The 27,427-nt window shown below is 40.1% G+C and overlaps 1 protein-coding gene across 1 annotated transcript in view; it reads left to right on the top strand.

Moving 5' to 3' along the window:
* Nucleotides 1-27,427, top strand: part of PDZRN4 (PDZ domain containing ring finger 4) — a 103,808-nt gene that overhangs the window by 65,107 nt on the left and 11,274 nt on the right. Inside the window, exons 4-6 of the mRNA XM_009873184.1 lie at nt 20,350-20,448; nt 22,890-22,952; nt 26,971-27,072. Of these exons, the coding sequence (XP_009871486.1) occupies nt 20,350-20,448; nt 22,890-22,952; nt 26,971-27,072 (264 nt within the window). The remainder of the gene's footprint in view (nt 1-20,349; nt 20,449-22,889; nt 22,953-26,970; nt 27,073-27,427) is intronic.

Below are 27,427 nucleotides of genomic sequence, written 5' to 3'. Positions count from 1 at the left end.
AAAGATAGGTTAAAAAAAACCCCAAAGAATGTTGTGAAGACAAAGCTGGACAAAAAAACCCATCACTGATATCTGGTCCCACATATGCAATCTAAGGATTGGTTCAATCTCAGACCTTTCAGTAAGAAGGGCATAAGAAAATAAGGTGTTATAAGCAAGCACTATCTGATAGTGTCGTTTAGGGCAGAAGCCTTCATACCATCTATGCACTGAAGTAGCTTTTGAGCAAAAGCAAAATGGGAAGTGATTGTTTTCTGCTCTGAGAGCAAATATCTCTGGGGAATTACAGCTTTTGAAATCTCATGTATTTGGGGAAAATATTCTTATTTCTAGCTGAATACTTCTTACAAACAGCAAAAGTAGACATCCTTGAGAATGAAAAGCAGTGGGTTGAAGTAACTTGTTGCATATATGAAGAGTAGGCTGAATTTTACTCTCAGAATTGGAGTGATTTTTTGGATGGAGGTTGGCTGTTAGTTGATGTGGATGTGTGAAGGAGACCAGCATAATTGTCTAAAAGATTTTCCAGCTCTGATTGTTGTTGGGTTTAGATGAAGCACAAGTGATTGCTTCAGTACAGTGACATAGCTTGCAGCAGCCTGCAAAACCACATTGACGGTCCACCATGCCAGGATTAGCATTTTCAGAGTGAAAAAGAGAGAATGGCAGCCGTGTCTGGTAATTCCAGTTTTAATGCATGCAAATGCCAGTGTGGACAAATTGGGGCAGTATTAAGACCAGTACCTGGGGGGAGTTGCTAAGGGTTAAGTTGACCCTGTATGAAATTACAAGGTAATCTGATGCTTTTCACTCAAGGTCTTAGAAACCATTGAGCTTCTTTATTTTACTTCTTTTGCTCAGGAAGCTGGTGGATGTCACAAAATTAACAGACAACCACATGAGGCATGTGCAGGTGAAATCTTTCTGTGGTCAGTTTTTATGAAGCCTTTTGTGTCCCGACAGTGAAAGGATAAGAGGTCATGCAGGAAACAACAGCCACAAAAAAAAAAAAAAAAAGCATAGTATTTTGAGAAAAAGCCATATGAGATTTTTCCCAGCTGACGCCTCTGTGAAACTTGGAGAGTGAGCTAGAAACTATACCTCTGCTGTTTAATTCCTCCCATGATCTGCAAAATAGGATTCCTGGAAATTAGAGGAAAGCTGCTTTACTCCATCATCAGTATTTCTTCCTAAGCAGAGCAACCCATAGTGCTCTGAGGGTTGATTAATACTTCAGGGTGAAAATGAGTACTCTTAAGTTCATGTTCTGCTTTGTAGACCCAGGAGACAGATTTTCAGACAGAATAAGGAAGTAAATCTGTGCGTATGCGTGTTGAGTGTAAGTGCTAATTTATGGTTATGCACAGCCGTTCATTTAAATGTTTTGATAAGTATTAGCACTCATAAATCTGTTAACTGTAAATGTAGATTAGTCCTTTAAGTTTATAACTAGCCTGATCCAAACTCACTGAAATGGCCAAGGTTTCCTATTGACCTGAGCATTTCTGGATCAGATACTGTCATCTGCATTCACAAATGACTGAAAATGGGCCTTGAAGAGAGAAAAGCTAGAAGGCTGTGGGAATTGGGTGTGAGTAAGGTTCTGTGTAGACCTCTTCTCACTGAACACTTAGAACTCCCACAGGGGAGAATTTTATCCTGTTCTTTTTGTTTCTCTTGGCCTATCTGAGCATTGCAGCAGATGCAATGCTGCGGTAACACATTGGTTTACTCTTCGAGTAACACACACACCATCATTATGGGGGAAGATGTTTCAGGCATGAATTCAAATTTCCCATTTCTGTGACATAACACTTTTGAAGAGATCAAGTTCATTGGTATTTTTTCCTTAGAACAAAAGAAGGAGTAATTTTGTTCAGATTAGCAGTCTAAGTGAGGCTGTTTATCTGAATAAAGGTACTTGAATGCCTGAGTATTTGTGGGTTGAGGCCCTCGTAGGCCACTAAAGGGTAGTCTCTGATGACTTCCCGAAAGGCACACTACTGCTGTAATAGGTCAGGAGAGACCTGCCTGCCCTGTGGATTTGTATTCAAGGCCTTTTCAAAACCTGGATTATTTAACCAGTAAACCAAACAGATCTGTCTATCTCGTAAATACATATTTAGGGCCTTTTTAACATGAGGATTACTGAGCTGATAGCCTGTAACAGCTCCCTTCAGAGCCGTGATAGCCTGCAAACACCCCTGTGTGAACATTACAGGCATTTGTGGCAGCGCAGTTGGGGTTCCTGCTTCAATTGCTAACACCTGAATAAACAGTTTTTTATGGAAACAGCTTCTGTGCACACACTGCCAGCACTTCCCATTGCTGCAGTCAGACTCTTGTGTTTTGTTACCCGGTGAGCGTCTCTGTGCAGTGCAGCTGACCCAGAAGATGGATGCATGGCCATCAAAATGGAAAACATTACTTATCTAGGAGTTTTCTAGAAATTCCTTACATGTAGCATGGAACTTATCAACACAGCTGTTAAGTCATGTTTTTTATTTAATAGAATAAAGGAATGAGAGAGAGGGAAACCTTGTTTTGGCAGGAATCACTCAGGCCGCAAGTTCCAGCCACGTTCAGGTGGGATGACAGTGATGTGAAGAGGCAGAACCACTACAATACCTCTGTGACTTGCTATCAGGTTGTGCTTGTTTCTTCTAGATATCCTGCTGTGATTTGATTCCTGTTTTCCTGAACTTCTTAAAACTTGGGATGAATCAAAAAAGAGCCTTTAGCAAATGAAGGCAGTTTTTGAATTCAGCAACCACAAGATGCAATTTAAAAGAGAAGGCTTCAAGAAATAAGGATCCCAGTATAGATGTGGATGTTGCAGTGTAGAAGAGCTGAAATGGTGGACAAGTTTGTGTCTTTCCATTGTCACCAGACCTGACTGGTGTGGTAAGGGGAGTGTGAAAAAGCTTACTGCTAAGTGTGGTGTAGATTTTCAATGGAAAAGCAGATGCTTTTCACCACATGCCTTACCTTATGCAGCTGCTGTTGTGGCCAAGGGACTCATCTGACAGCTAAGGGTGGGCTTAGATAAACTGGGATTTACTGGATTATGTTTATTTTCTAACCATCAGTTCATAACTGCCAAATGGTTGTGGCTGAATTGCAGATGCCCCATGGTATAGAGACATTTATTCTAATGTTTTGGTGGCAATTCTTAATATTATATAGCATCTGCTGTTAAGAAGTATCATGAAGGAAGTGATCTGGTATGTGTGTGCCTGTGGTCTTGGTTGCTTAGGAGAGTCTTTCTGGTTGTGGGATCTTGAGGTGGTTTTTTCCATTCCCACCTGTCGTATCATACAAGTCCAGAGAAAAAAAAATTACTGTATTTTAGAACTATTAGTTGAAAAGCTTTTGAGGAAATCTCCTGGGCAAGTAAATAGATTATTAGAGTTGTTTCAGTTGGACCTGAGAAAACATTACAATGATTGGAGTTTATAAAACCTTTCCTCAAGATTTTTTTCCTTTTAACTCAAAAAGAGTTCTGATCTGCTAACACCTGGCCTGTAATCCAGCTGACTGTCATTAGAGACTAGAAATGGAAAAGGTCACAGTTAAAATGGAGAAGTGGAACTGGAATATTTTTTTCTGTAATTCTATGAATAATACCATGTAGTAATTAAAAGAATATGCTTTTAGTATGCATTTGACGTACTACAGCACAAAATCATGTATTTCCGTGGCATTTTTATTTTTAAAATGCTTGGGGACTTAAGTCAGCATAATTTACAGAGAGACAATAGTAAATATGTAATTTCTCCCTAACTGTGGACATTGTAAGTGAGCAAAGGAGTGGTAAAAGGTACAGTCCTTTCCTTTTCCTTTTCATTTGTCTTTTAAGAATTGAAGTCACTTTTCAAATATAAATTAATTAAACTTAACACCATTCCACTGAGGTTCCTCAGTGTTACTAAGCCCTGCAGTGCTCCAGGAATTCACAAGCAGGTGAACTAAGGACAGTCGTGTTGACTTGCCAGGTCAGTCAGTGACAGAACTGGCAGTAAAACCTAGGAGCCTCTACTTGTAATGCATCTCTATTTTAGCCATTAAAACACTCTTCTTCCTCACTAGTCATTGGATCATTCAGTTGGAAGAGTATGTCAGAGCAGTTTCTGCCACAGTTGTTTGGTAATTTTGAGTGTGTTACTGTATGTCATCATAAAATTCTGACATTCAAAGCAGATGAAGTTGCTGTCATCTCGCCTCCCGTAAGTAATGAATATCCCAATTTAGGGATTTGAATTGAGTCCACAACTACAGAGGATCATGAGAGACTGGGGAGAAAAAGACACAAAACTGACATGGGCAAATTTATCAAAGTTATTACCATTTATTGTGTCTTAAAATAGGAGGAAAACATATCAAGTCAGTGATATTCATTTTGTTTCATGATTTCATAAAACAAACACAGGGTTACTCCTCAACTTCACCTGAAAGCTAATAAAAATTCTTCCTTGTTGTCAGAGCTTGCGTTTTTCCAGGAAAATGAAGAAAAGTGAGCTTAGTTCAGCAGCACTTTATTGTTGGGCATTACAACACATGATATGAGTTTTTCACTCAGCAAATGAAGAGAAAGGTGCTGACAATATTTTCATATTTATGGAAGTATGTGGATTATAAATCTTTTTTTGAGAAATGCCTTGTTTTGACAGTTTCTATACTATTATACCACATACCTCCATATATGCTTTACAGTGAAATTTTTTCTGAGGGTTTTATTAATGCTATTTTTCATGTACATTCTGCTTGCAAGTTCATGTAGTTTGCCTTGGAGACATGGCATCTAGCTATACAGACAAAAGATAGGAGAAAATAATTTATTTTACATATTTGTTTAAAAAATAACCGAAGTCCTGTTAACTGGCTTATTATGCAACTATTTTAAAGCTTAGTATCCTAGGAAATTCAAGAGCACAGGAAGCAAGGGCCGAACCCCCATAGGAAGAGGGAACCTTTTACAAGAAAATGGACTTTAAACAAGATTTCAGTATTATGCATGCTGGGACTTCAGAGAAGAAATCAAAAAAAAAAGCAGTAGAGGTCTTTTCTCTGGAAGTTTTCTCTCCTATTTAATGAGGCAGCTCTTCAAAGAGAATGAGATAGTCATTCCTGGAGGGCATGGTTTGGTGAGCAGGAATACAGGTGAAACTGTATTGTGCATCAAAAAAGGTGGATGATGAGTGTGCTTTGTATTTCATCTCATGATTTCATCAATCTATACAAGTACGTGTTTGGGGGTGGAGGACATTTCCATGTGCAACAGAAGTTTGAACAGATGAATCTCAGCATGAATATGGTGCCCATAGACCTCATTTTGGTGCCAGGAAAAGAAAAATGGGTTTTAAAAGTCATTGCCTATCACTTCATGTGCTTTATTTGTAGGTACATGTATGTGATTAAAATTTGCATGTTTGAGTTATACGTACTTTCATATCTATGTATCTTAAAGTAAACAAGAATCACACAATATTAGAATCACACAATGTTAGTTGGAAGGGAACTTGACAGATCATCTAGTCTAATCCACCTAAGAAGAACATGGATGGGGTGGAATTTTAACTTGATACTTGCTAAGAATTTCAAATTTTTTAAGCTCAACTTCAAATTTAGCTTTTTCATGGTATTTTGCCTTTACTGTGTGTCTGAAAGGCATAAACTGAATTACAGGAAGATGTATTTCTCACAGCTGTCTAAAATTGAAAAACTGTGTTCTCAACTTGATTTTAATTAATATTGCAAAATAGCCTTCACACTGTTGTAGATCAAGACTGTCTAGACGTGTGGAATTGTAGCTGGTTAGGAGTTTGAATCTACAGCTATGTGTTCTGCTGTCCAGATAAATGCTCACTGCAGCAGATGTTGGCACATCTGTTATGCCTCCCCTTTTCGATTGGCTGTCTGGGTGTTTAGAAAGTGCTGATGAGGCAGATAAATCTTCTGACATGTTTCAGACCCAAAGCAGGCAGGCAGATGTAATAATGATGTTTACAGAGCCAAGTACTGGGCAGTAACATTTTGAAATACAGCAAAAATAAAAGTACACGTTTACCTCTGATAGCTGAAATTTATTGTAAAAAGTGAAAGCTAATTATGCCAAGTGATTTGAACTGCAGCTATGACAACCCATAAACATCTGGGCTTTTTGTATCCGAAGTTTGTTGGCTAGGAAAAGGCACTTGCTACAGTTTTGAAAGAGCTCCAAGCTGTGAAAGGTCTTTTTAATAAACTTAGGAGAGCTGGGAGTCGGGTTTAGAAACAGCTGCAGCCTGTATGTCTTTTGGAAGAGGAATAGCTATCTTCTGGGGGCCTAAAGTTCCTGATCTTACTAGAATTTTTACTTTCAGCAGATTTTCCTCTACCCTTCGATGCATGTCAGGTTTTAATGGTTTTATACCATTAGAGTCAGAAAGAACTTCAGGCATTGGGGCCTTCTCCTTCATCCATTCATGGATGGAGAAGAATATAGCTGCCAGTCTTAAGCACAGAGACTGGTCATCAGATAGACAGAGCTTTTGCAGGTGTTGCATCCCTTCCAGAGCTTAATAGAACCAGAATGAATGTCAGACGGAAATGTAGGAGAAGTTGCTGTAAAGATTTTAGTACTGATATCATGTGCTAATATTGTCCCCATCCCTTCAGTAGATGTCACCACTAAATTCTCCAAGTGGTTTTCAAGTACTACTATTTGAGGCAAGTCCAAAAATTGCAGAGACCCTGTCACAGAGGGGCAAATGAATAGATGCTGATTATATAGCTGGTATAGTTAGAGCTGTTTGTGTTTTACAGTATGCAGTCTGCAGCATCTCTGGACAACTCTTCTAGTATTTGACTACCCTCATGGTAAAAAGTATTTCCCTAAATATCTGCTTGGACTTTCCTAAGTAGCAACTCGTGTTTGTTGTCTAGTGTGGCTGTCACAGTGCACCTCCAGGAAGAGTGTAGTTCTGACTTCTCTTAAAGCCTTGCATTTAGTACTTGAAGGAAACAATAAGATCTCCTTATTAAGAAGATGCTTGTCTTCAAAAGGCTAACTAAATGCAGTTCTCTCAGCCTTCCCTCATAGGAGATGTGCTCCAGCCCCCTGATTAGGTAATAGAGTTCTAGCCAGACATGGAGCACTGTATTCCTACCTGATAACCCAGAAAATTGTCCATTCTAACATTTTATGTCAAAGCCATTTTCATTGAAAGCAGATTGGGGAGCAAATTCTGGAAGGCCTTAAAACAAACAACCAAAGAAAATTATGGACAGGTAAAGTTTGAGGGATTTCTTCCTTAACACCCCTTAAATGGCTCAGACTAGTGATTCCTTAGCTCTATGTTTTACTTTTCAATGCTGAAAGCCAAAGAGTTTCAATATGAGGGTCAAGATAGGTGCTTTAATGAAAAGTCAGCATTCTTTCCTTCAAATACATGTAATAATAAGTCTTTCTTTTCTATTTTGTCAAAATTCTCAAAAACAAATGACTCTGCTAGAACACAGAGGCTGTGAGCTGATTCACACACAATAGAATTCAGCATTCTTTCCTTCAAATACATGTAATAATAAGTCTTTCTTTTCTATTTTGTCAAAATTCTCAAAAAACAAATGACTCCGCTAGAACACAGAGGCTGTGAGCCGATTCACACGCAATAGAATAGTTACTACTCTAGTCTACTTATGTCACTTTAACATAAGGTTTTGTTTCTGCCTTGTCTGTGCTATTCCCACCTACTTCATTCAGTGAGAAGAAAGCAAGAATGTAGAACTGCAGATTAGTGAAAAGGAAACCCTTCACTGCATATCATCAGGAAGTTAATTATACTTTAAACTCTTCTCATATCCTTGCAACTTCACACTGGTATTGAGTGAAAGACTGTAAGTCAGGACCAAGAGAAATACTACATAGAAGCGTGGATTGCTCTGCTCAGAAAGCAAGAATTCATGTGTTTCTCAAGTGCAGAACATAACAGAAGGGGTGTTGAGTCTAAAGCAGACAAAAACGTATAGGCATATATAACATAGGAAAATATATGTATATAATTAAGTAAATTATATGTAGATAGTTAGGTAAGTTAGCATACACACTGTGCCATGGGGAAAGAACAGAAACAAAGAGAATGAATAGGGAGGTGGAAGAATTAGGGAGAAAAGTAAAACTGTGACTTATTTGAAATAACAAAGTATGATGAGGACATTTTACTTTCCAGTGTCATCATCCAGACAATAGCAGCAAAAAATGTTTTTTAATAGCGTTTGAGTTGCTTTATGTTTAATACTTTCAATAAGGGTTGAGTTTTGGATTTATCTTTTTGACAGGGCTCTGAGGATTTGATATTGTGCATGCTAGCTTAGGGAAAAAACTCAGGTTTGTGGCTTCCTGGAGGATATACTTATCAGCTGTTGAGCCTTTTGCAGCTAGAAAGCCTGTAATCTATAAAGGATTGGTTTTTTTTCCCCTCTTTGACTTCCTTATGAGACACACTCATTGTAAAGTCCACCATGTGTCTTTAAGCTCAAAGCTTACGATACCTTTTAAAAGCAAATCAGAAAGGTCACACTAAGGCTGTAGGCCCATGGAATTAAAAGTTATGTTTATCTCATCTAATGCTCAGACCCTACCTCCCACTGCAGCACTAAATTTGTTCGTAGCACAGTGATTAAAGGTTTCTCACATTCGTAGTCCAGCTCTATCGTTCATCCATCCCTACCCATTCCCCTGTCTGCTCCATGAGTGCTATCCTCTCCGCTGTCCTCACCCATTGGGAGTCTCGGCGGACACTTGGGTGTCTCCCTCCTCCCCCTCACAGCCACGATACTGGTACCAGTCACGATATTGGTACCAGTCATCACACATCAGACAGCTGAATGTGCACTGGCAGGCTGGCCACGCCTTAAGTTATGCCGTTGTCTGGTTTCCTACAAAGAAGTGTAGTGCGCACCAAAAATTTTCTCTCCAGAGCTGCAGGGAAAGATTGAATTCCCGTATCAATGGAGCGGCTTTATTATCAAAGATTTCATCAGCTACAGAGCCAAACTCTGCTCCCACAGTTGCAAAATATTTTATTAATAGATGCCTATATATCCGCATATTAATTCTCTTTTTCTTTTTTAAGACCAATATCATTGCCTACAGCATCCTGCTGTCCCAGAGCATTCTTTGTCTGCACGCAAAGCAGCATGTGGCTCTAAGTGTAGCTATAAAGCAGGGAACAGCAGGAAAGTAATTTTGTTTTTAAGAATTTCTCATTCTATGTTATATTGGCTTTTGGATTATGCATTCAGGAAATGCTTACTGATATTTTTCCTTTCCTTCTTTGATGTAAACAAATCTTGGGTCAGTGATTCTTAAATCTAAACCAGACTTTAAAAAATGAAGATTAAATGAGACTTTAGCCTATAAGGTAGAGCCCCCACCCTTTGGACAAAGCATTGTTTTTCCCCACCGTGTGGCATGGAGATAAGCCTCTGTTTCTTTGTGGTAAGCGACCAACCAAATCCATTCTGGCAAATCTGACACTCAATGTGATTTGTCCTTTTCGATGCTGTTTATGAGAAGTCAGGACAGTCTTCTGTCAAAATTGATAAGTGAGAAGACAGTGGGGAATGCATTTTTATTTGTAACAGCCCAGCTGCCAGGAGTTCCAGCTTGTTTACATCTAGGCTGACTCTGGCTTGCTCCTAAGTTTTTCTATTTCTATCCAAATAGCCCCCAAGTACATTGTGGATGTGCCTGTCTATGTAAAATCTGTGTAACAGAACACACTGGCAGTGTTAGAGGGAGAAAAAAAGAACTTATTTCTCTAGGTTATTTTCACAACTTCAGAATGTCAGTCACTTTAAAAGCAAAATCTTGAGCTCTAACAAATCTCCCAATAGGCATTTACTGAATGGGTTCTAAAATGGAACTATTATCTGCTGAAATCCTGTGATACTTGTTACCTTTCGTGATGAAGGTACCAGAAGAATTACAAACTTCACTTTTCTGATGGAAGCATTCTACTGGTGAAAGTGACTAGAGTTTGTAAATTAAAAACTACTAACATTTAAATACAAGTTTATCTGTTATGAAAAGATTGCAGTAAGACCCTGCAGTGACTTGGGAAGGGAAGAGCAACTTCATTGCACAATGTTTCACACTGAATGCTGCTGCTACATAGCCTACAATTAGCCTGTGTTAAATTGACATTAACGTATTTCCTGGAAAATCCTTCTGACAGAAGTCTAACTCTTGGTGGCATTAGGGTAGTTCTCAGGTCTAGGAGACCTTTGTTTTCCAGCAGTATTACTTGCCTCCAGTCTGGTAGACCCAGAATCCCAGGTGCTTTTGATCTTTTTATACTGGTACACTTAAGAAGGCTGCAGTTATATGTGTTTCCTTTGTATGGTCTCTCCTGCGAGATGTTTCTTTACAGTAGCTTAGCCTAAACATGCAGTTATCACAGAGGTAAAGTGAGGGCGGTTTTATGTTTGACTGATCTAGCTTATGACAGAGGAGCTTTTCTAAGCAAACTGAAAATTCTCGTTGCCTTTTGCCATTTCTCTGTTTGCAGTTATCAGTAAGTAACTAGTCTTCTACATGGTTTGTCATTAAAAGGTAGAGTCCAGAGATGGCTGTAAATGTCACTGCTCTGGTTCTGTGAATTGTGGGGTCGTCTGACACTTTTGCTTTCTCATTATAAGTATATATCCTATCACTGTGTTTTCAAGAGTTGCGGTCATGCTCTTAAATAATTTGTTTCATGATTTCCAGGGGAGATTCTCTGCGGTGTAAATGACCAGCCTGACATGCACTTACACACAGATACATACAAACTGTATGTACCTATATACTCATATACATAAATTTATACACACATACTACCTCTCCTCCTCACATACAGACACACATACATATAAACACAAGCACACACAAGTAAACATGTAAATATTTAACACCCACCCCAAGCCTGAAAACAAAATATATAACTTAAAGTGAAATTACTTTGTTAAATGTACATTAGAAGCAACAAAGACTTTCTTCATCTAAACAGAGATGGGTAGCCCATAGGGAAAAAAAAGTCATCATGCTTGAAATCGATTATTATGATGACTTCTGATGCTAGGATTTATAAACCTTTTTTTCTGAGTTTCCTCAAATTACTTCTGGTCTTCCAGTACATGAAGGGGACCTACAGGAAAGCTGCAGAATGGATTTTTACAAGCCCTTGTTGTGATGGGAAAAGGGGCAATGGCCTGAAACTAAAGAGGGTAGATTTAGATTAGATATTAGGAAGAAATTCTTCACCAGGATGGTAGTGAAGCACTGGAACGGGTTGCCCAAGGAAGCTGTGGATGCCCCATCCCTGGAAGTGTTCAAGGCCAGGTTGGATGATCTTTGAGCAACCTGGGCTAGTGGGAGAGAGGTGTCCCTGCCCACAACAGGGGACTTGGAACTAGATGGTCTTCAAGATCCCTTCCAACCTTAACCATTCTGTGATTTATGGTCATTGTTAAAGATGTAACTGCTAAAAAAAGTCTAGCTGAGAGAGCTGGGAACATGATTTGAGTAAGGTGAAGTGTGAGACTTGTTTGAAACACCCAGCATGTGTTGTGTCTCACCCTAGTACATACCTTGATCATTTGTCACAACTACTGTATAGAACAGATTCAGAGGTGAAATAAATGGTGTTATAAAAGGAAATCTAAAGAACACCATTTATTCTGCTGATGATGCTTTTTTTGTTGTGAACCCAGTCTGTTGTTTCCTCTCTCTTACACCCACACTCATTTGCAATCTATGCTTTTATTTGACATGTAATACCATTCTCATTACTTCTGAGTTTGAGACAAATTTTTCATTTTAGTAGCACCACTGTTAGCTCTTAACCCTCCTAGGACTTCATTAGATTGAACTGTTCCTGTAAGAAGAGTGAAGAGATAGCTCTGGTTCTCTTTGTATTATTTATTTTTATTTCATGAGCAAAATTACTTGCCTGTGGTGATGAGTGTGCCGCATTACGAAGATTAAATATTACAGAAAATAGCGGTGTAAATGACCGGTGATTTGGCAGCCTGAAAAAGGTTCCAGTCATGTGGAGGAAGAGAATAAGAAAGTGAATGTGATTAGTGAGATGCTGCCAGTATGCTCGGCTCTTTGGAGCTCTGCCTGATAACAATCCAGGTCTCTTACATCACTCCCAGTGATAAGAACTGCAGAGTTGGGGTAGTTGGGGTTGCTGAACATAGTCATGAGATTGAGAGCACGTTTCATTTGGTTTCCATAGTTTACAGAAACTACTAGCAAGAAGCTGATACAATTGATCTGATTCTGCAGGATAACTTCTTATAGTAACCCTGATGGAATGTGCGAAGAGAAGCCAAAATTCAGCTATGCATGTAAACTGGAGGTTGATCTTACCCATAAAGCTGCAGTATTAAGACAATACTGAAGAGTGAATCTTACTTTTACAGTATGTGTAGTCCCTGTGCTCTTGTTTGATGCCTCAAAAGAGTGACACTAGTTCAGATGGATGAGGTTGGGGTTTCTTCAGTATAACCAGTTTATTAAAATAAGTCAGACCTTAATGTACCTTCTCAGTTAATTCGTCATTGAGCTATTCTGTAAGTACTCTGTTCTTGGCCTTTTGTGCTTCATTCATTCAATTAATCATTCTGTCAGTTATACCATTAGCAAGATGAGCATTGAAACAGCTTTTCAGCTATCACTACACGTAAAAAGGAAAAGCAAAGATAAAAGTAACTACTCATATTTTGCTTTATTATTTTGATTTTGTTTTCTCTTTTTCTTAAAAATTATGATAAGTATTACACTCGTACACTTTGGATCATCAGATATTGGATCCAGTCATTGCATTCAATAAGACTTGATTTTTTCTGAAAGTGCAGTCAAGGCTACAGCAAAAAAATAACTAGCCTGGCAGAAAGACACTGCTTTACAAGTGCTCATGAAAGAAAATAAGGAAAACAAGGACATAATCATAAAATATGTCAACTAAATCTTGGTGTATTTTAGCATTTGCAAACTCTTAGGTCATCCCAGCTATGAGGTAAACTGTGTGTGGGTTTAGAGCTCTGCCTGATAATGACCTATAAAGGAATAGAACATAAAGGTGTTTCAGCTCATGCCTGCGGTTGTTTTAGAGTATGCATATGGCCACTTATTTGGCAGTGGGCAGTAATTAATCAGTTGTTGATGTCTACATTGTTCTGGGTGGCTGTGAAGATAACGTTTTATTTTTTGTATTTTCTTGGTGTTGCAATAATAGCAACTAGTAACAACTCATAATCTAGTTTTGATCCAAGAAGTACTAATGATCATCCTAGGGCACAGAAAAAATGCTGAACCCAAAGAGAGCTCTGTAGACCCCCTCTCTCCCTCTGCCTTACAATGCATTACATTACTGTGGGATTTATAGATGGCATCTGTTAGCTATCTTAGAGACTTGAGCCAAGATACGGCTTTTTTGTATGTCTTAGGGTGAAGATAAAGCATATCTGAATTGCATTGTTTGTTTCACCACACAAGGACTTTTCCAGACTGGCAGCTTTTTATCCTTCTTCTGGTGAAGTAGGAATCCTTCTCCAGTATGTTGTGGTGACTTCCTTTTCTAAAAGCTGTACATGTAAGTGTCAAGTTGGCTCCTCCTGGTGATTTCCTACTTGCGAACACCAAAACTTTCCTTTAATTTTCTGTCTTTTCCCCACTCAGAAGAGTTGTTCAAATGGGAGTGGGAAGAAAGCACAGTGTTTTTGTTTTAGAGACTGGATTATACTGATATATAACCTTTCAGTGGTGTGTAGTGAAAGGATGAGGGGCAATGGTTTCAAACTAGAGCAGGGTAGATTTAGACTAGATATCAGGAAGAAGTTCTTTACCATGAGGGTGATGAAACACTAGAACAGGTTGCCCAGAGAGGTGAGGGGAGGCTCCATCTCTGGAGGCATTCAGGGTCAGACTCGATGGGGCTCTGAGCAACCTGATCTAGTTAAAGATGTCCCCACTCACTGCAGGGGGGTTGGAGTAGATGACCTTTTAAAGGTCCTTTCCAACCCAACACATTCTGTGATTCTATGTTTCTGTGATTCTGTAACCATCATGAAAAGCTGACATTCTTTTCCTCTGAAGAAAATGAAGTTTAATGGGACAAGGTAGATGCTAGTTAATACTAAGAAATTAAATACTTGACTGTATCATAAACAGAACATATTTAGCATCCTTTATCTTACTGTGTCAAAAAATACAAACCCTGAACTATGAATCACAGGTTCTGTTACACTGAGAGCAACACTAATTAAAATTAATTTGACATTTGACTGTGTCTTGGTGGTGAGATGATTTTCTCATTGTAATGAGAACTTAAATGTTAACTGAAATGATCACATCCTGTCCATTTAGGAAAAATACTGTTGTGTTTTGATTCCATGCTGTCCCTTCTAATGGTGTTACCAGAGTTCATGGGACCCATTACTCTGATATACTGTACGAGTAAAGGGAACTCAATAGCTATTATGATTTTGATAGTCTCTCTTGGTCCTTTTAGTGGTGTGCAACAATTGCTATAAAGGCAGACAGGGAATATTGGAAAGATGCAGAGTATTTATAATATTTCTACAGGGCCTTTAAAACACTGTAATCATTCATTCTTTTATGTCCTGTTACTCATGTGGTGATTACATTGTTTTCTGCTTATAGATAAGGAAAACAGTCACAGAAAGTTACATGAGATGACTGCACCAAAAATATTGCAATTGAACAGGGAATAGAGACTTAAGGGCAAAAAACATCTGAGAACCTGCTAAAAAACTGTCTTATGAGGCAAGATCTTACTAAATTTTTTCAAAATTATGATGACTTTGAGAAGGTAGGGAAATTTCCCTTCCTCAGTATAGAACATCATCCAGGGAATCTCAAACATATGGCCAGTAATCTAAAATACTTGCAGGGATTTTTCAGAAAATTTACATTTCTTGATCTTGCAGCCAGTTATTTGTATCAGTAATCCTCTTTCAGTTATGATGGTAACCTTTTTCAAAGGTTTCCCTATTAAAGGTTTCCATTCTGGAAGTGGGTTAATGTGTTTCTGTACACAAATAAATTGCAGAGGGGATCAGCAAGTTTCCTTGTCAACATAGTCTCAGGAGACTAGGACATCATGTCCTAGGACATCATGTTTGGACATAAGGTAGTCAAGCATAGAGTTTGCCTTTGTTACACTATAGAGTACTGTTGAATAATTGATTAACTTTTGTTTGTTATACTGGTCTACAGTACATACAGTACACTAGTCTTATTGCATTTCATAGACAGTAAGTCATGAGTAGATAAAAATTAAAAATGGACATAGAATGAGACAATACAGTATTATAGCATCGGGCAACTGGACTATAAACTCTTCAGAGCCGGGGCAGTATTTTTCTCCTTAAACGTCCATGGCATTAGAGCAACCTAAGAGTTGCAGTTCTGTGGAAAGAATCGAATCAATATTTTTGCTCATTCTGTGAATATAGTAGGTCAAATTCAACAAAACTAATGTTATCACAGAGCACCAAGGATTCCCTGAACCCTCTTACTCCCCAGCAGTTCCTGGGCAAGGAACACATCAGATCTCAAGTTTGTTCTGAGTTTCAAAGCCACCCAATTGCCTGCAAACACTGAAAGTTTTTGTATGGGCTTTGAGAGTCTCCTGCCCTGGGGAGAGGGTAGCTTGCTGGTCATCGCAACTAATTTGTATTGAGCTCTGATTTCTTGTTTGCTTCATTATCCACCTGTACAAAAAAATTCTGCTCAACACACAGAAGCGTGAGAAAGCAAGACCAAACAAAGGATCCCAGGGTGAGAGAGAGAAAGGAGAACAAAGTGGCGATATTAATAGGTTACTTCAGTAGTGCCCATCTCTATGCATGATTCATACATACTGAAGTGGTCACTTTAGTAGATGGGACTTCCTGCTTACCAGGTAGTAATTTCTTTACAGATTTCTATAGATGAGATAACAGAATGGGTTGTAAGGTGATAATAAAAGGAAGGTGATGCAGGGGCTGTGTGGGCATGGGCACTTAAAAAGAATGGAAATATTTGGGGGGAAATAGCAGAAAAGGGTGGGTGAGGCTGCTGTCTGTGAACGTGGGGGAGGGGTCACTTAGGGGTAAGGGCTTTGAAGATGAGGACAGAAGGATTTTGTTGGTGGAGGGGAGTGCCAAGGTGGGATGGTTCGAATGGAGGTGAGAGAGGCCGACATGCAGTGATGAGACAGAGACAGCGCTCAGCCACACTAAAATGGATTTAACGGTGTTGAACAGGGAGTAAGCTAAACCTAACAGAAAGTGGGAGAAGGGTTATTCCAGCACAGTCATCAGATGAACTGCTCTTCTCAACATCTGAATGTGGCAACAAGAAACTTTACCAACTTCCCTCCTGGACTGTCATTGTTCTTGCAGTGTGTACAGAGGGAAAATGTGAGGAGTTCAAAACATTTTTTGCCCCCAAAAGACTGTTCAAGAACTGTCACTCTTAGAAAATAGACCATCAACATTACTCTTTGTAATCTTGCTTTTAGTAGAAACACCCACTGTAACTGCAAGCTGATGCAAACTTTTGCAAGGTCTCCTTTAACAGCCCTTAACCTCTTTTCAGCAATTCTAGATAGCAGCCTAGCTGATAAAATTTATAATCTACTTCTCTAACACTTGAAAGATATGACAATATTAACCTAGCCTTCCCTCCCCAAGCAGGTGACAGCTCCTTTGGTCTTACATGGTTTAAGTGTGAACTTGTAGTGTAGGGTTAATGCTTGGACTCAGTGATCCCAAGGGTCATTTCCAACTTGAATTGTTCTATGATTCTATGATCTCCTGAGCCTGACAGCCTGTAAACTGGTTTTCCACCACTGAAGCAAATGACAGCCTTTAGCTGGGAGCCAGAGGCTACAGCCATTACTCCATCACTTTAGAGGATGACCGATATAACCAGTTTTCAGTCCTTCAGGAGCATGACTTGCACTTCTTCACTATCTTTTCTATGTGTGCAAAAATGAGCTACCTTGGAAGTTCACATCCCAGTCTTTCAAGACAGGATAGCCATTCTAATTTCCATGTCTATCTTTGCAGCAGATAATTTATGGCAAAACTCTTTATAGTATTGCCTTTACTGTGGCACTGAATTATTGTTCTACCCACACAGAGAAAAGAAGCAGCAAGTCAAAGATTTTGCAATTTGGCATTGATTTCTGTCACTTGGCAGCAGAATACTCTTCATGTTGAGAGGCGGCTACCCCCAGAGTGCCCAAAAGAAAGGGGGAAGCTGTCATCTCCTGAGCTCTCTCCTCAGTGCCTCTCCTTCCGCCATCTGTCTGTCAGCACACTTCGTGAATCTCCAAATATTGTTTCTCACAGATTCTTTAAAATGCTGAATTTCAAAGACTGTCAGTTCAGTCCCTTACATGCAGACACACAAAACCCAAAGAGAAAGCAACTATATGTGTGTGGGGTTGTGTGCACGTGTGCATGTGTCTAAAGGGATTTCAGAGGAGGAAATTACATTCTTACAAATTCATTACTACTGCCAAACTTATTGTTTCTTCTGTTAAAGACCAGTTGGGAAGAAAAAAAAGATTAAAAACCATCTGTTGCAAAATGCGATGTCAAATGCATTTGACCATGATGGTCCAGGTTCTCCAGTGTCTCAGTTGCTACTCTTCTGTTGAAGTTATTTCAAATCTGTTTGTTATATGAAGATTTACTCTGAGAGATGATTTAATATTTTAAAGTGGTTTTAAATTTTCCAGAGATCTTCCGTCAACCCTGATTTAATTGAATGTGACGAGGATGTGTCACACTTGCTGTAAAAAAGAAGATGCTGTGAGATTAGTAGTGCAGTGAGAAGAAGGCAGTTATCTGGAATGACTTCCAGTGCAAAGCAAGAGACCTCATCCAACTTCTCCCTCATGCTGAATGAGACGTTGCTTCAATATGTACTTGAGTCTAGACTGAAAAACGAGGTGTTTGTTGGGCCTGTAACACTAAGTAGCAGTATCTCAGGTGTAGGTATATAGAACGTCTAAGTGGCCCCAGCCATGCACAGTTATCAGACTATGCCCCATTTAGGAAAGAGGTAGTCCCAAGAGTACCAAATGCAGATCTCAGCCCTAAACCCTGTTACTGGGTGCAGAAACAAAAGCTGTGGCAGCACAAGCCCTATGTGCAGCCAGGACTGGTGCATCCCAGTCAGCAGATATTAGTCACTGATACTTGTCGTCACCTGATTCCCAGAGACAGTTCTAGCAAACATCTTGCACTTCCAGGATGGAGCCACTAGGGTCATCCTGATTTTCCTTTTCTCTTTCATGCCCTAAGTGGTTATATTATTTTTCTCACTGAGCCAGGCACTGAAAGAATTCACTTTGTTTGCAGCCTAAAACATTTGTAGGGCTTGGTAGTAACATTTTGAGACAAATCATCCACAAGAACTTGAAGGTCATTCCCGACTGAAGAAATTATGTTCCAAGCAGTCCTTGGGGCCCCTGTCCAGCCTCAGTGTGGGAAGATGGGAGGTTGTGCCAGCAGGACAATGAAAGTCAATGGATTTCAGCTTGTGCACAGCTCCTCATTTGCCTTGATTTAAAGGTCCCAGTCTCCGTCCTTTATGGTGTGTTTAGGCTTCCTTATAGGCCTCCAAGGGACCGCAAGCTTCTTTATTCCTTAAAAGTATACCTTGTTGTTGTAATTGAAGCCGTTTTGTTACTGTAATTTCTCCCTAATATTACAGTTCTAGTCAAGTGTTCTTTCCCTCTGGAGGCATCAGTTATTATGGGTTTTGAATAGGCCTTCCTCCAGCACACATACCTTGGCTCCCAATGCCAAAATCAGGTCACTGCAGTTCTTTTGCTAATAAAACAAGGTCCTGCATTTCTTCTTGCAAGCCCAGTATATAATGTGTACTGGCAACTAATTCCACTTCTTACCCCCCTATTTAAAACATCTACCACATTTAAGGAAAACTCAGGAATGCTACAGATTTCATGGTATTTTCTACATTTTCTTATTTTGCATTAAGATGAATGTCTAAAGTCCAGGGAGAAGATTGTAGAGTTTATGCAGGTACAGAACCTGTGTTGATGTGAAGCGAGCCATAGCACCTCACTTCATGAAGGCTGTTAAGCTGAAATGAAAATGGCACGGGGTTCGTTGGCTAACCCATGCGTGTGAACTGCAGGTTTTTCTGTAAGTTGCGGCATTTTGACCTGGTCCCCACAACTTGACTGAACTGTGTAGAGTCTTCACTGCTGTGAGCCCTGTGCCTCTTTGTGGATTAATCTGCGTGACATCTCTGGGGATGGGGAGGAACAAGCTCTGTTTCACAGACTGAGAACTGAAGCATGGGTTTGTCTCTTTTTTTCTGCACAGCCGTGGGAAGCAGAAGCTGTTGAGCTCCAAATGTCACCTGCAGACTCCCTTTAAATACATATATACATCTATCAACTAAAGTTTTGCATTTGCAACCAAGCTAATACTCTGTGTTGTTAGATTTATCATGCTTTATTACAATTGTTTGTTTCATGGTGTTCAAACCAAGTGCAGCTTTGCATTTTTGTGAATGATTCCCCTGTGAAACTCTAAAGATCCTTAACTCAGATGGGTATATGTAGTAGTTATCACTGCACCATCTGCCCTAAAATTTGCACTTTTCATGAGATGCCACTGCTGGGACATCTGGCACTAAAAATATGTTTTCTGCATCATCTCACAATTGAGGAGGATGCCACGGCTGCTCAGCTCCGCAGGAGATTCCTTGAAGCATCCTTCTGTTATCTAACAGCTTCTGCAATGAAGCCATGGCACTAAACTGGTCAGGGAAGAAATTATGCTATTAACAGAAGGCTGTGGCTTTGCTTTATGGCTTGGATTGCTGTTAGAAGGGAGTGGCACTTGCATGATGGATTGATTGATGTGTAGCCAGTCTGTTTTATATCCTATAAATCAATAGTTGATGTGATAGGACTAAAATGACTATGTCATATACTGTAAATCAGCTTCTATTATCCAAAAGAAAAAAAACCCACACTGCAAAATTGATGCACAGCCATGTTTCTGAAAGTTTGGCATGTCTTACTGAACTGTTTCTATGTAGCTTGAACCTGCATCGTATTGAGATTTCCTTCTGAATTCACAGAATATTTTCCCCCTTAAAGATGCACACAAAATATTATGTCTCGATACTGGACAGTATGAGTAGGTCATATGTATGAGTACGTCCTACAGTATGAGTGTGTCAGCAGCTTGGTGCTGTCTTGTGCCACATAATTTTTTATCCTCGGCAAAAGCCACCATACGAGTCTGTGTGTTCTCTTCTAGGAGGTGGAGCTGTGCCGCGTTAGCAGCCAGGAGAAGCTGGGGCTGACTGTCTGCTACAGAACTGATGATGAGGAGGATACAGGGATCTATGTCAGCGAGGTAAGGACATGGCAATGGGGAGGAGCATGGGAGATGCTCATGGTGGAGGGCTGAACGTGCCAGGGAATGTAAGAGCAAGTGCTCTTGAGACCAGAGTGTGGAAGTGTTGGCCACCAGCCAGCATGTGTCACTTTTATTTTGTTTAGATTATCATCCTAAATTATTTTGCCCAGGTAGTGTAATTATTACTAGTGAGCTTCTTTAATGTGAATGCTTTTAACTACAACATCACAGTTAGGGAAGTACAAAGCAGTCTGAGCATTGTCTGAATTTTGAAAGAAAGCTGCTCTTAAGATGGAAATCAGGCAGAGTGTTTAAGCACCTTCACAACCTGCTTGCATTCTCCCTCTGCCCCAGCCTTGGTAGTCATAGCAGTGGATAATCCTTATTTTATTATTTGTGGTTTTGTTACAGTTGTAGTATGCACAGACACAGAATCATAGAATGAATCACAGAATCATAGAATCGTAGAATCATAAAATCACAGAATGTGTTGGAGTGGAGGGACCTTTAAAGGTCCCTGCATTGAGCAGGGACATCTTTAAGTAGATCAGGTTGCTCAGAGCCCCATCAAGCCTGACCTTGAATGTCTCCAGGGAAGAGGCCTCCACCACCTCTCTGGGCAACCTGTGTTTCACCACAGGTGGGTGGAGAGAGTAGCTTCAGGGAGGAATATGTTGGAAAGACTAATATTTTATTTATTTATTTTTGCCAGACAAAAAATAGAATACTGTGTATTGAGATGGGATGAACCCTCAGATTTTCACTGGCTTTACCAGGAAAACATGACATCCAGTACGTATCACAGGGTGTTAGTGTTTCACAGAGTCAGTTCACAAGTCTTGCAGGAACACTGAGCTCCCTTTGAGTCTTCAGCCATTCAGAGAGGGTTGTTTTTCTGGATAGGGCAGAACTCTTGGGAGTGTAAGCTCACTAATGAGTCCAAGCTCACTAGTGAGTCCAAGCTGTCCTGCATGAACGGTGTTCCCAATTTCACTTTTGTGACATGTTGAACCAAATTTGGACCTTAGGAAAAAAATTTCTTCACTGAGAGGGTGGTAGGTCACTTGAACAGACTCCTTGGAAAAGTGGTAATGGCCCTAAGCCAGTCAGAATTTAAGGAGTGTCTGAGCAGTGCTCTTAGACAGCTGGTTTAGTTTTAGGTAGTCCTGGGAGTAGAAGGGAGTTGGACTTGGTGGGCCTTATGAGTCCCTTTCAACTTGAGATACTCTGTGATTCTAAGATTCTAAATTTTGAGTGAAGCTCCTGAACAGAGAAGATTGGTAGAATTCTCCTACGTATCAGTGAATGGGGATGAAGGCAAAATTGCATATTTGCAGGCCAGCAGCAGTGTCAAAGACAATGAAGAGCACAGCCTTGGAACAAGAATGAAGAATTAATTTAAAACTACCCAACAATAAGTCTCTCACCAGTTGTATAAGTGCTGCTGTTAAATTCTGTTTGACCTTGTGAGGATGAAGGAAGTGCAGAGATCTCTTAAAACACTCTGTTATACTACCTGAAATGTGCTGGGGTTCCTAGAAAAATATCTCAGACCTTTAAAAGTGAATGTAATTATGTTGTCCTTCGTACTTGATTAAGCACTTCAGAGTATTTTTTTTTCTGTGACAGTGCGCAAGAAGATAATAATATCTAACAGCTGTAGAGGATGTAACCTGCAAACCAAAGGCTCAACTCAAATGTTTGGTTTGAAAAAACAGCTTACGGCATGATGAAGCAAAATAAATGATTTAAGATAACCATCAAGTGAAAGGTGATAGATCAAACTGCTGTGCAATAAACAGTAGGTCTTTGCTTAGGGAGGAGCTATAGTGACTTTAATAAACTCTTAATGGAGACCTAAACATCTATTTAGGTTAAACTAACTTAAAATTAACTGACTCAGCCCAGGAACAATATGCAGTACCTGTGAGTGATCTATAAAATATAGATCCTTTGGGGATTTTACCATTTCCTCACAAGCTGCAAAATTGCAGAGGAAGTAACAGACTGAAAACTAAGAGAATAATTTAATAGTAAATGTTTCCATCAAGTAAAAATAAACCTGCTTTCTTCCTAAAGACAAGACTGTTTGTATAGAGATATCAACTGCTGCTGAAGCACCTCAGTCCATATTAAACTTCCAGAGGGACTCTGTCATTAATTCTTGGTGCTCTGACAGCTGAAGGTTAATGCCTGATGGTGGCATAGGAAATCTGAAAAGCATATGCTCCCAAACTTTTTCTGTCTTTAGGCTTTTATGTAGAACAAGGTTATATGATTATTTAAAGATCTGTTCAGATCGTATGACCCTGAAGGAGATTTCAGATTACCTCCGTACAGATTGAAAATGGTACTTTATCAAATAATGCAGTTATGCAGCTGTTGTATTTCCAGTAAAAATCCTTCCATGTTCAGTTACTGGATGTTGTCCTGTGCAGGTTGATCCAAACAGCATTGCTGCCAGAGATGGCCGGATCCGTGAAGGAGACCGCATTTTGCAAGTATGTGGCAATAGACTCTTCCTTAAACTATTTTTTCAGACAAACGTGCGGTGCTGTCTTCTCTGTGGACTGTTAATGAGGGAAGGTAGTTCTCTTTGTTACTGTGATCGATGAGAAAATCCATGTCTGTCTGTTTTTTAACACAATAGCTGGGAGCTGGAGTGCGTGTACTGAAAAATGAGAATGACAAACTCGTTCTGGCTCATGCCCTCATGTCCTGTGTCTGTTTTTTGCCGTATTTATTAGCAAATCTCATTTCCACTATGTTAATCTCAGTGTTAAATTCTAAACAGGAATCCTCCAGACATAAATATGGGTGTCAGAGACTTCATGATCATGCACCAATCGCATAAATTTGGGTAAAAATCATTTGTGCTGAACATAGAGAATAAGATTTTTCATACAAAAGATGTGCTGTTAGTAAAGGATAGACATACCTGAGGAGGGGGTTCATTAGTCTTTTAGTAATATTTTCTTTCTTCCACTGATAAAACACTGCTTTTCTGAGGTCTTTTCCAATCCACTATCTTGGCTTTTCTTTTTTTTTCCCTTTGTTTCTATTGATCCACTTGTTTAAAGACCTGCCCCAAAGACAGGTTTGTGGCATACAGCATAGCCCTGGGGGTGAGGGCATCTGGCTGCTGGCTCTGAGGAGGGCACTATACGTGTACAGAGAGGGCAGTAGCTAGAATGACAGTGGTTTTCCATTTTCAGCTGGCAACAAATAGCATTTTTTTTGCCCTAGTGACAAAACCACAAAAGAGCTAACAAAAATCAGTAGACTGGAAAGTCTTTGTTGTCTTGTAGCATTTTAGTTCTGGTTCCCAGTTGCTTTCCCTTTTATTTTGATCTTTCTTCACTGAAGCCCCAGAAGTAGTTCCTGGTGTGACAAGTCACTTTTCTGTAACCAGTTCTGTAATTGCCCTTCATTAATTTAGCCACGTGAGTTTTCAGGTTATCACAAGATCAGCCAGTTCCTTCGCTCCAGTGTTTTCATTTCTGCAGGAAATGTCACTGCTGTGGCCTGTATCTCATACTCCGGTATCAGCTTTGGGAGTCTAGCTAACACAACAGGGTCTGTGAGCTGGCTTACCAAAGTGGCCCATCTTTTGTAGAGGAAATAATAAGTTACGTTTTAATGTCTGGGCTCTCTCAGGGGCTGCTGGTTTACTTCCTGTGTGGTTGGGAATGTGAATACGTTCACAGGATGGGTGGTGTTCCCCCCCAAAAGACACAGACACCACGGTGGAAGGGCAGTGAGTTCCTTGGTGGTATCTGGAGTGATGGAACCACATCCTGGGGTGCAGCTAGGACTGGAAAAGTCAATGCACTGCTTTCTGTGGCTTTCAGTAAAATACCTACTGAAGAAAGCAAACAGGATATTGATATTTTTAAGTTTAAAAGATCAGAAAAAAAATAGTTTATTTAACTGAGAAGAAACGACTTTCATTTTCACTCTATGTGTTTCAAAAAAGGGAAGTAGAAGGTAGATCCATTTCCTGCTCCTATCCTTGCTTTCTAAAATTTCTGGATGAAGTAGAAAGCCAAGAGCAGTGCAGGCAAATGTTCTCTGGTTCCTGATGAAATTCATTTCAATTGTGAGTAAAGACTCTGGGGGCGAGAGAAGAGCATTGGTAATTCTGCCGTCCTTTTGTAGACCGGAGCATTACTTTAATGTCAGTGCTGATATATAGCTATGAGTCTGATCATTAAAGTTAACACCCAGAGAGTTATGTGGGGTTTACTTTCATATCTGAAAACACATTGACCCTCTATCTACTCTTATTGATGAGATAACTCAGAGAAATAGAAGGTGACAGTGCCATTACGGGAGGATTACACTGAGGCTGGGAGTGAGCTGGGTCCTTGAGCATGGGGGCATTTTCTGTGGGTGGCAGGTGGCATTGGTTAAGGTTGGGAAGGACACTGTGTTTTGTGTATTTCTCTCAAAACTACAGCAGATTTCTTCACGTTTTTGAGGCTGAAACTGTCTACTTCTCATTCTCACAAATCTCACACCTCTCCCATCACCTTCACTGTCTCCTTAAGCATCTGAGAGCAACTTGAGTATATTACATAAAATGTTACAAAGTCAAGAGAAAGGTTTTGTAAGGACAGCCCTAGTGAGACTTGCCCAATCTTCTGCTATTTTTAGCTGTGAACCTCCAGGCTGGCAAATGCCATCCATGGGAGTGAAGTGCCATGGGGCAGGCTGAAGTCCTGCTCAGCGCCCATGAGGATGCAGCTGGAGTGGGGTGGGTACCTCCAGGCTGTGTGGGGACAGCAGGGCCACTGTCTCTAGAGTCCGCAGGGGGTGGCTGCTCAGCTGACACGGGTCACCAGAGCAGCCACCGCAGCTGCTGGTGTTCTGCAAAAGGTGGAGGACCTGTTTCTGCACCTCTGCAGATGTATCTCTGCTTTTAGGGGTAATCATAGAATAATCATAGAATCGTTATAGTTCTAAGAGACTTCTAAGATTGTCAAGTCTAACCTTAAACCCAACACTGGCACGACCGCTAAACCGTGTCCTGAAGTGCCGTGTCAACACAGTTTTTGAACACCTCCAGGGATGGTGACTCAGCCAGTTCTCTGGGCAGCCTGTTCCAGTGCTTCACCACTCTATCAGTAAAGAATATTTTCCTAATATCCAATCTAAACCTCTCCTGGCACAATTTGAGTCAATTTCTTCTTGTCTTACTTGGGAGAAGAGTCCAACACCCACCTCACTACAACCTCCTTTCAGCTTCATTACCCTTCTCTGGACCCACTCAAGCACTTCAATGTCTTCATTGTAGTGAAGGGCCCAAAAGTGAACACAAGGCGCAGCCTCACCAGTGCTGAGTACAGTGGCATGATTATTTCCCTGCTCCTTCTGGACACACTGTTTTTGACACACAGGACAGTTCTGCGTTACCGGATGGTTGTCTGCCCTCTCACAGGCCTTCATGGTAAGCTTTGAAGGGTCTCAGACATTTTACTCATTGCTGGTTTGGTCATCAGAATACACTGCAGTTTTCTTTGTTCTTAGTTAAAGCTGTAGTTGTTAGTCAAGGCGTTCAGGTCAAATGCACATACAGAAATGCAACTTTCTCTTTACTTTTCAACCAGGAATTTCCTGCTCCTTTGAAATCAAACCCTTAGAAGATTTTATTTCCCAAAACTATTTAGATCCTTCTGTCTTCCAGTTTTGTTTTCACTCATTTTCAGATAGAACAAGTGTTTATTTTTTGTTGTTGACACAATGAGAATAATCCATTTCTTGTGCTTTGAATTGGACAAAATCAAATACATATGGAAAATAAGATTTCTCTTTGATTCCCTCCATAAAGGGTTTTGGACAATGCAAAATGTGTTTGTTCCCATGTAGTCATGGACGCAGCTCTTTTATTGAGGTGACAGAACAGGAGAAAGGTAGCAAGAAAAGCACATTCTTATTGGAGAACCACTTTTATTTTGCTTATCCCCTTGTAAGGGAGGGATACATATGTTTTATGTGGTCCTGGATACTAAGCCGTCCACACAAATATGAAATGATTAAATGGAGCAGCAATAAACAGTGGCCTGTAAGTATTGCCTGGTGAGAGATAATACTGTAGCTCTCTAATTGGCTCTCTACCAGCATACAGTGTGACTGATTTCAACTGTAGCATTACCAGTCTTGCTTCCACCAGCACTATTATCTCAGAGTGACACTTCCATTACTCTGAACGGAGAAAGATGAACGTCACCTGTCAGGGGCTGGTTAATTGTGTTGCTAGATGTATGTTACCAGGGCGCAGGTTGGACATTTATGAACATAACTGCTTCCTCTGATGTCCACCATCCTTCAACAATCGATACAGCTCTTACAGTAAGCGCATAATTGAGTGAAGGCACTTACCACTGAGGGGCTGAAGATGAGCCCGTTGCGCGAGTTTCATTGTCCATACATTCAGCACAAATGAGCTGATATCTGCCCTTTATTGTGTGTTGCTTTGTGGAAATAGAAACTAATGTGCCACTTTCATTTGTTTTCTAGATAAATGGCCAAGATGTCCAGAATCGGGAGGAGGCAGTAGCATTGCTCTCCAGCGAAGAATGCAAGAAAATTGTGTTGCTGGTCGCAAGACCGGAGATGCAGGTTAGAGTAAATAGATGCACTGAGCCAGAACCCAAGTTATACTGTACATTTGGTGTCGCTGTAAGTAGTGAACTGCTGAGAAACCAGAATGCTAAAGTTCCTGACAAAAGGAGGAAACAGATAATTGCAGAGCTTTCCCCCGTGTAGCCAACAAAGAAAATAGCATGGCACTGCTAGGGTGTGTTTTCCCCAAACGAAGCAATTTCTTTCCAGCAGACAGAGTAAGCAAGTATACAAATAAAGCTGGCAGCACTAGTATAGTATTAATAAAATATGAATTAGTACTTGAAAACTGTGTATTACTCGTTAGATGATTCTTATTTGTTCTGGAGATAAATTTCCCATACTCACCTCA

Source organism: Apaloderma vittatum, unplaced genomic scaffold, assembly GCF_000703405.1.
Source record: "Apaloderma vittatum isolate BGI_N311 unplaced genomic scaffold, ASM70340v1 scaffold14577, whole genome shotgun sequence".
Classification (NCBI taxonomy): domain Eukaryota; kingdom Metazoa; phylum Chordata; class Aves; order Trogoniformes; family Trogonidae; genus Apaloderma; species Apaloderma vittatum.
The sequence above is the reverse complement of the archived record's forward strand: the minus strand, read 5'-3'. Positions and strand labels throughout refer to the sequence as shown.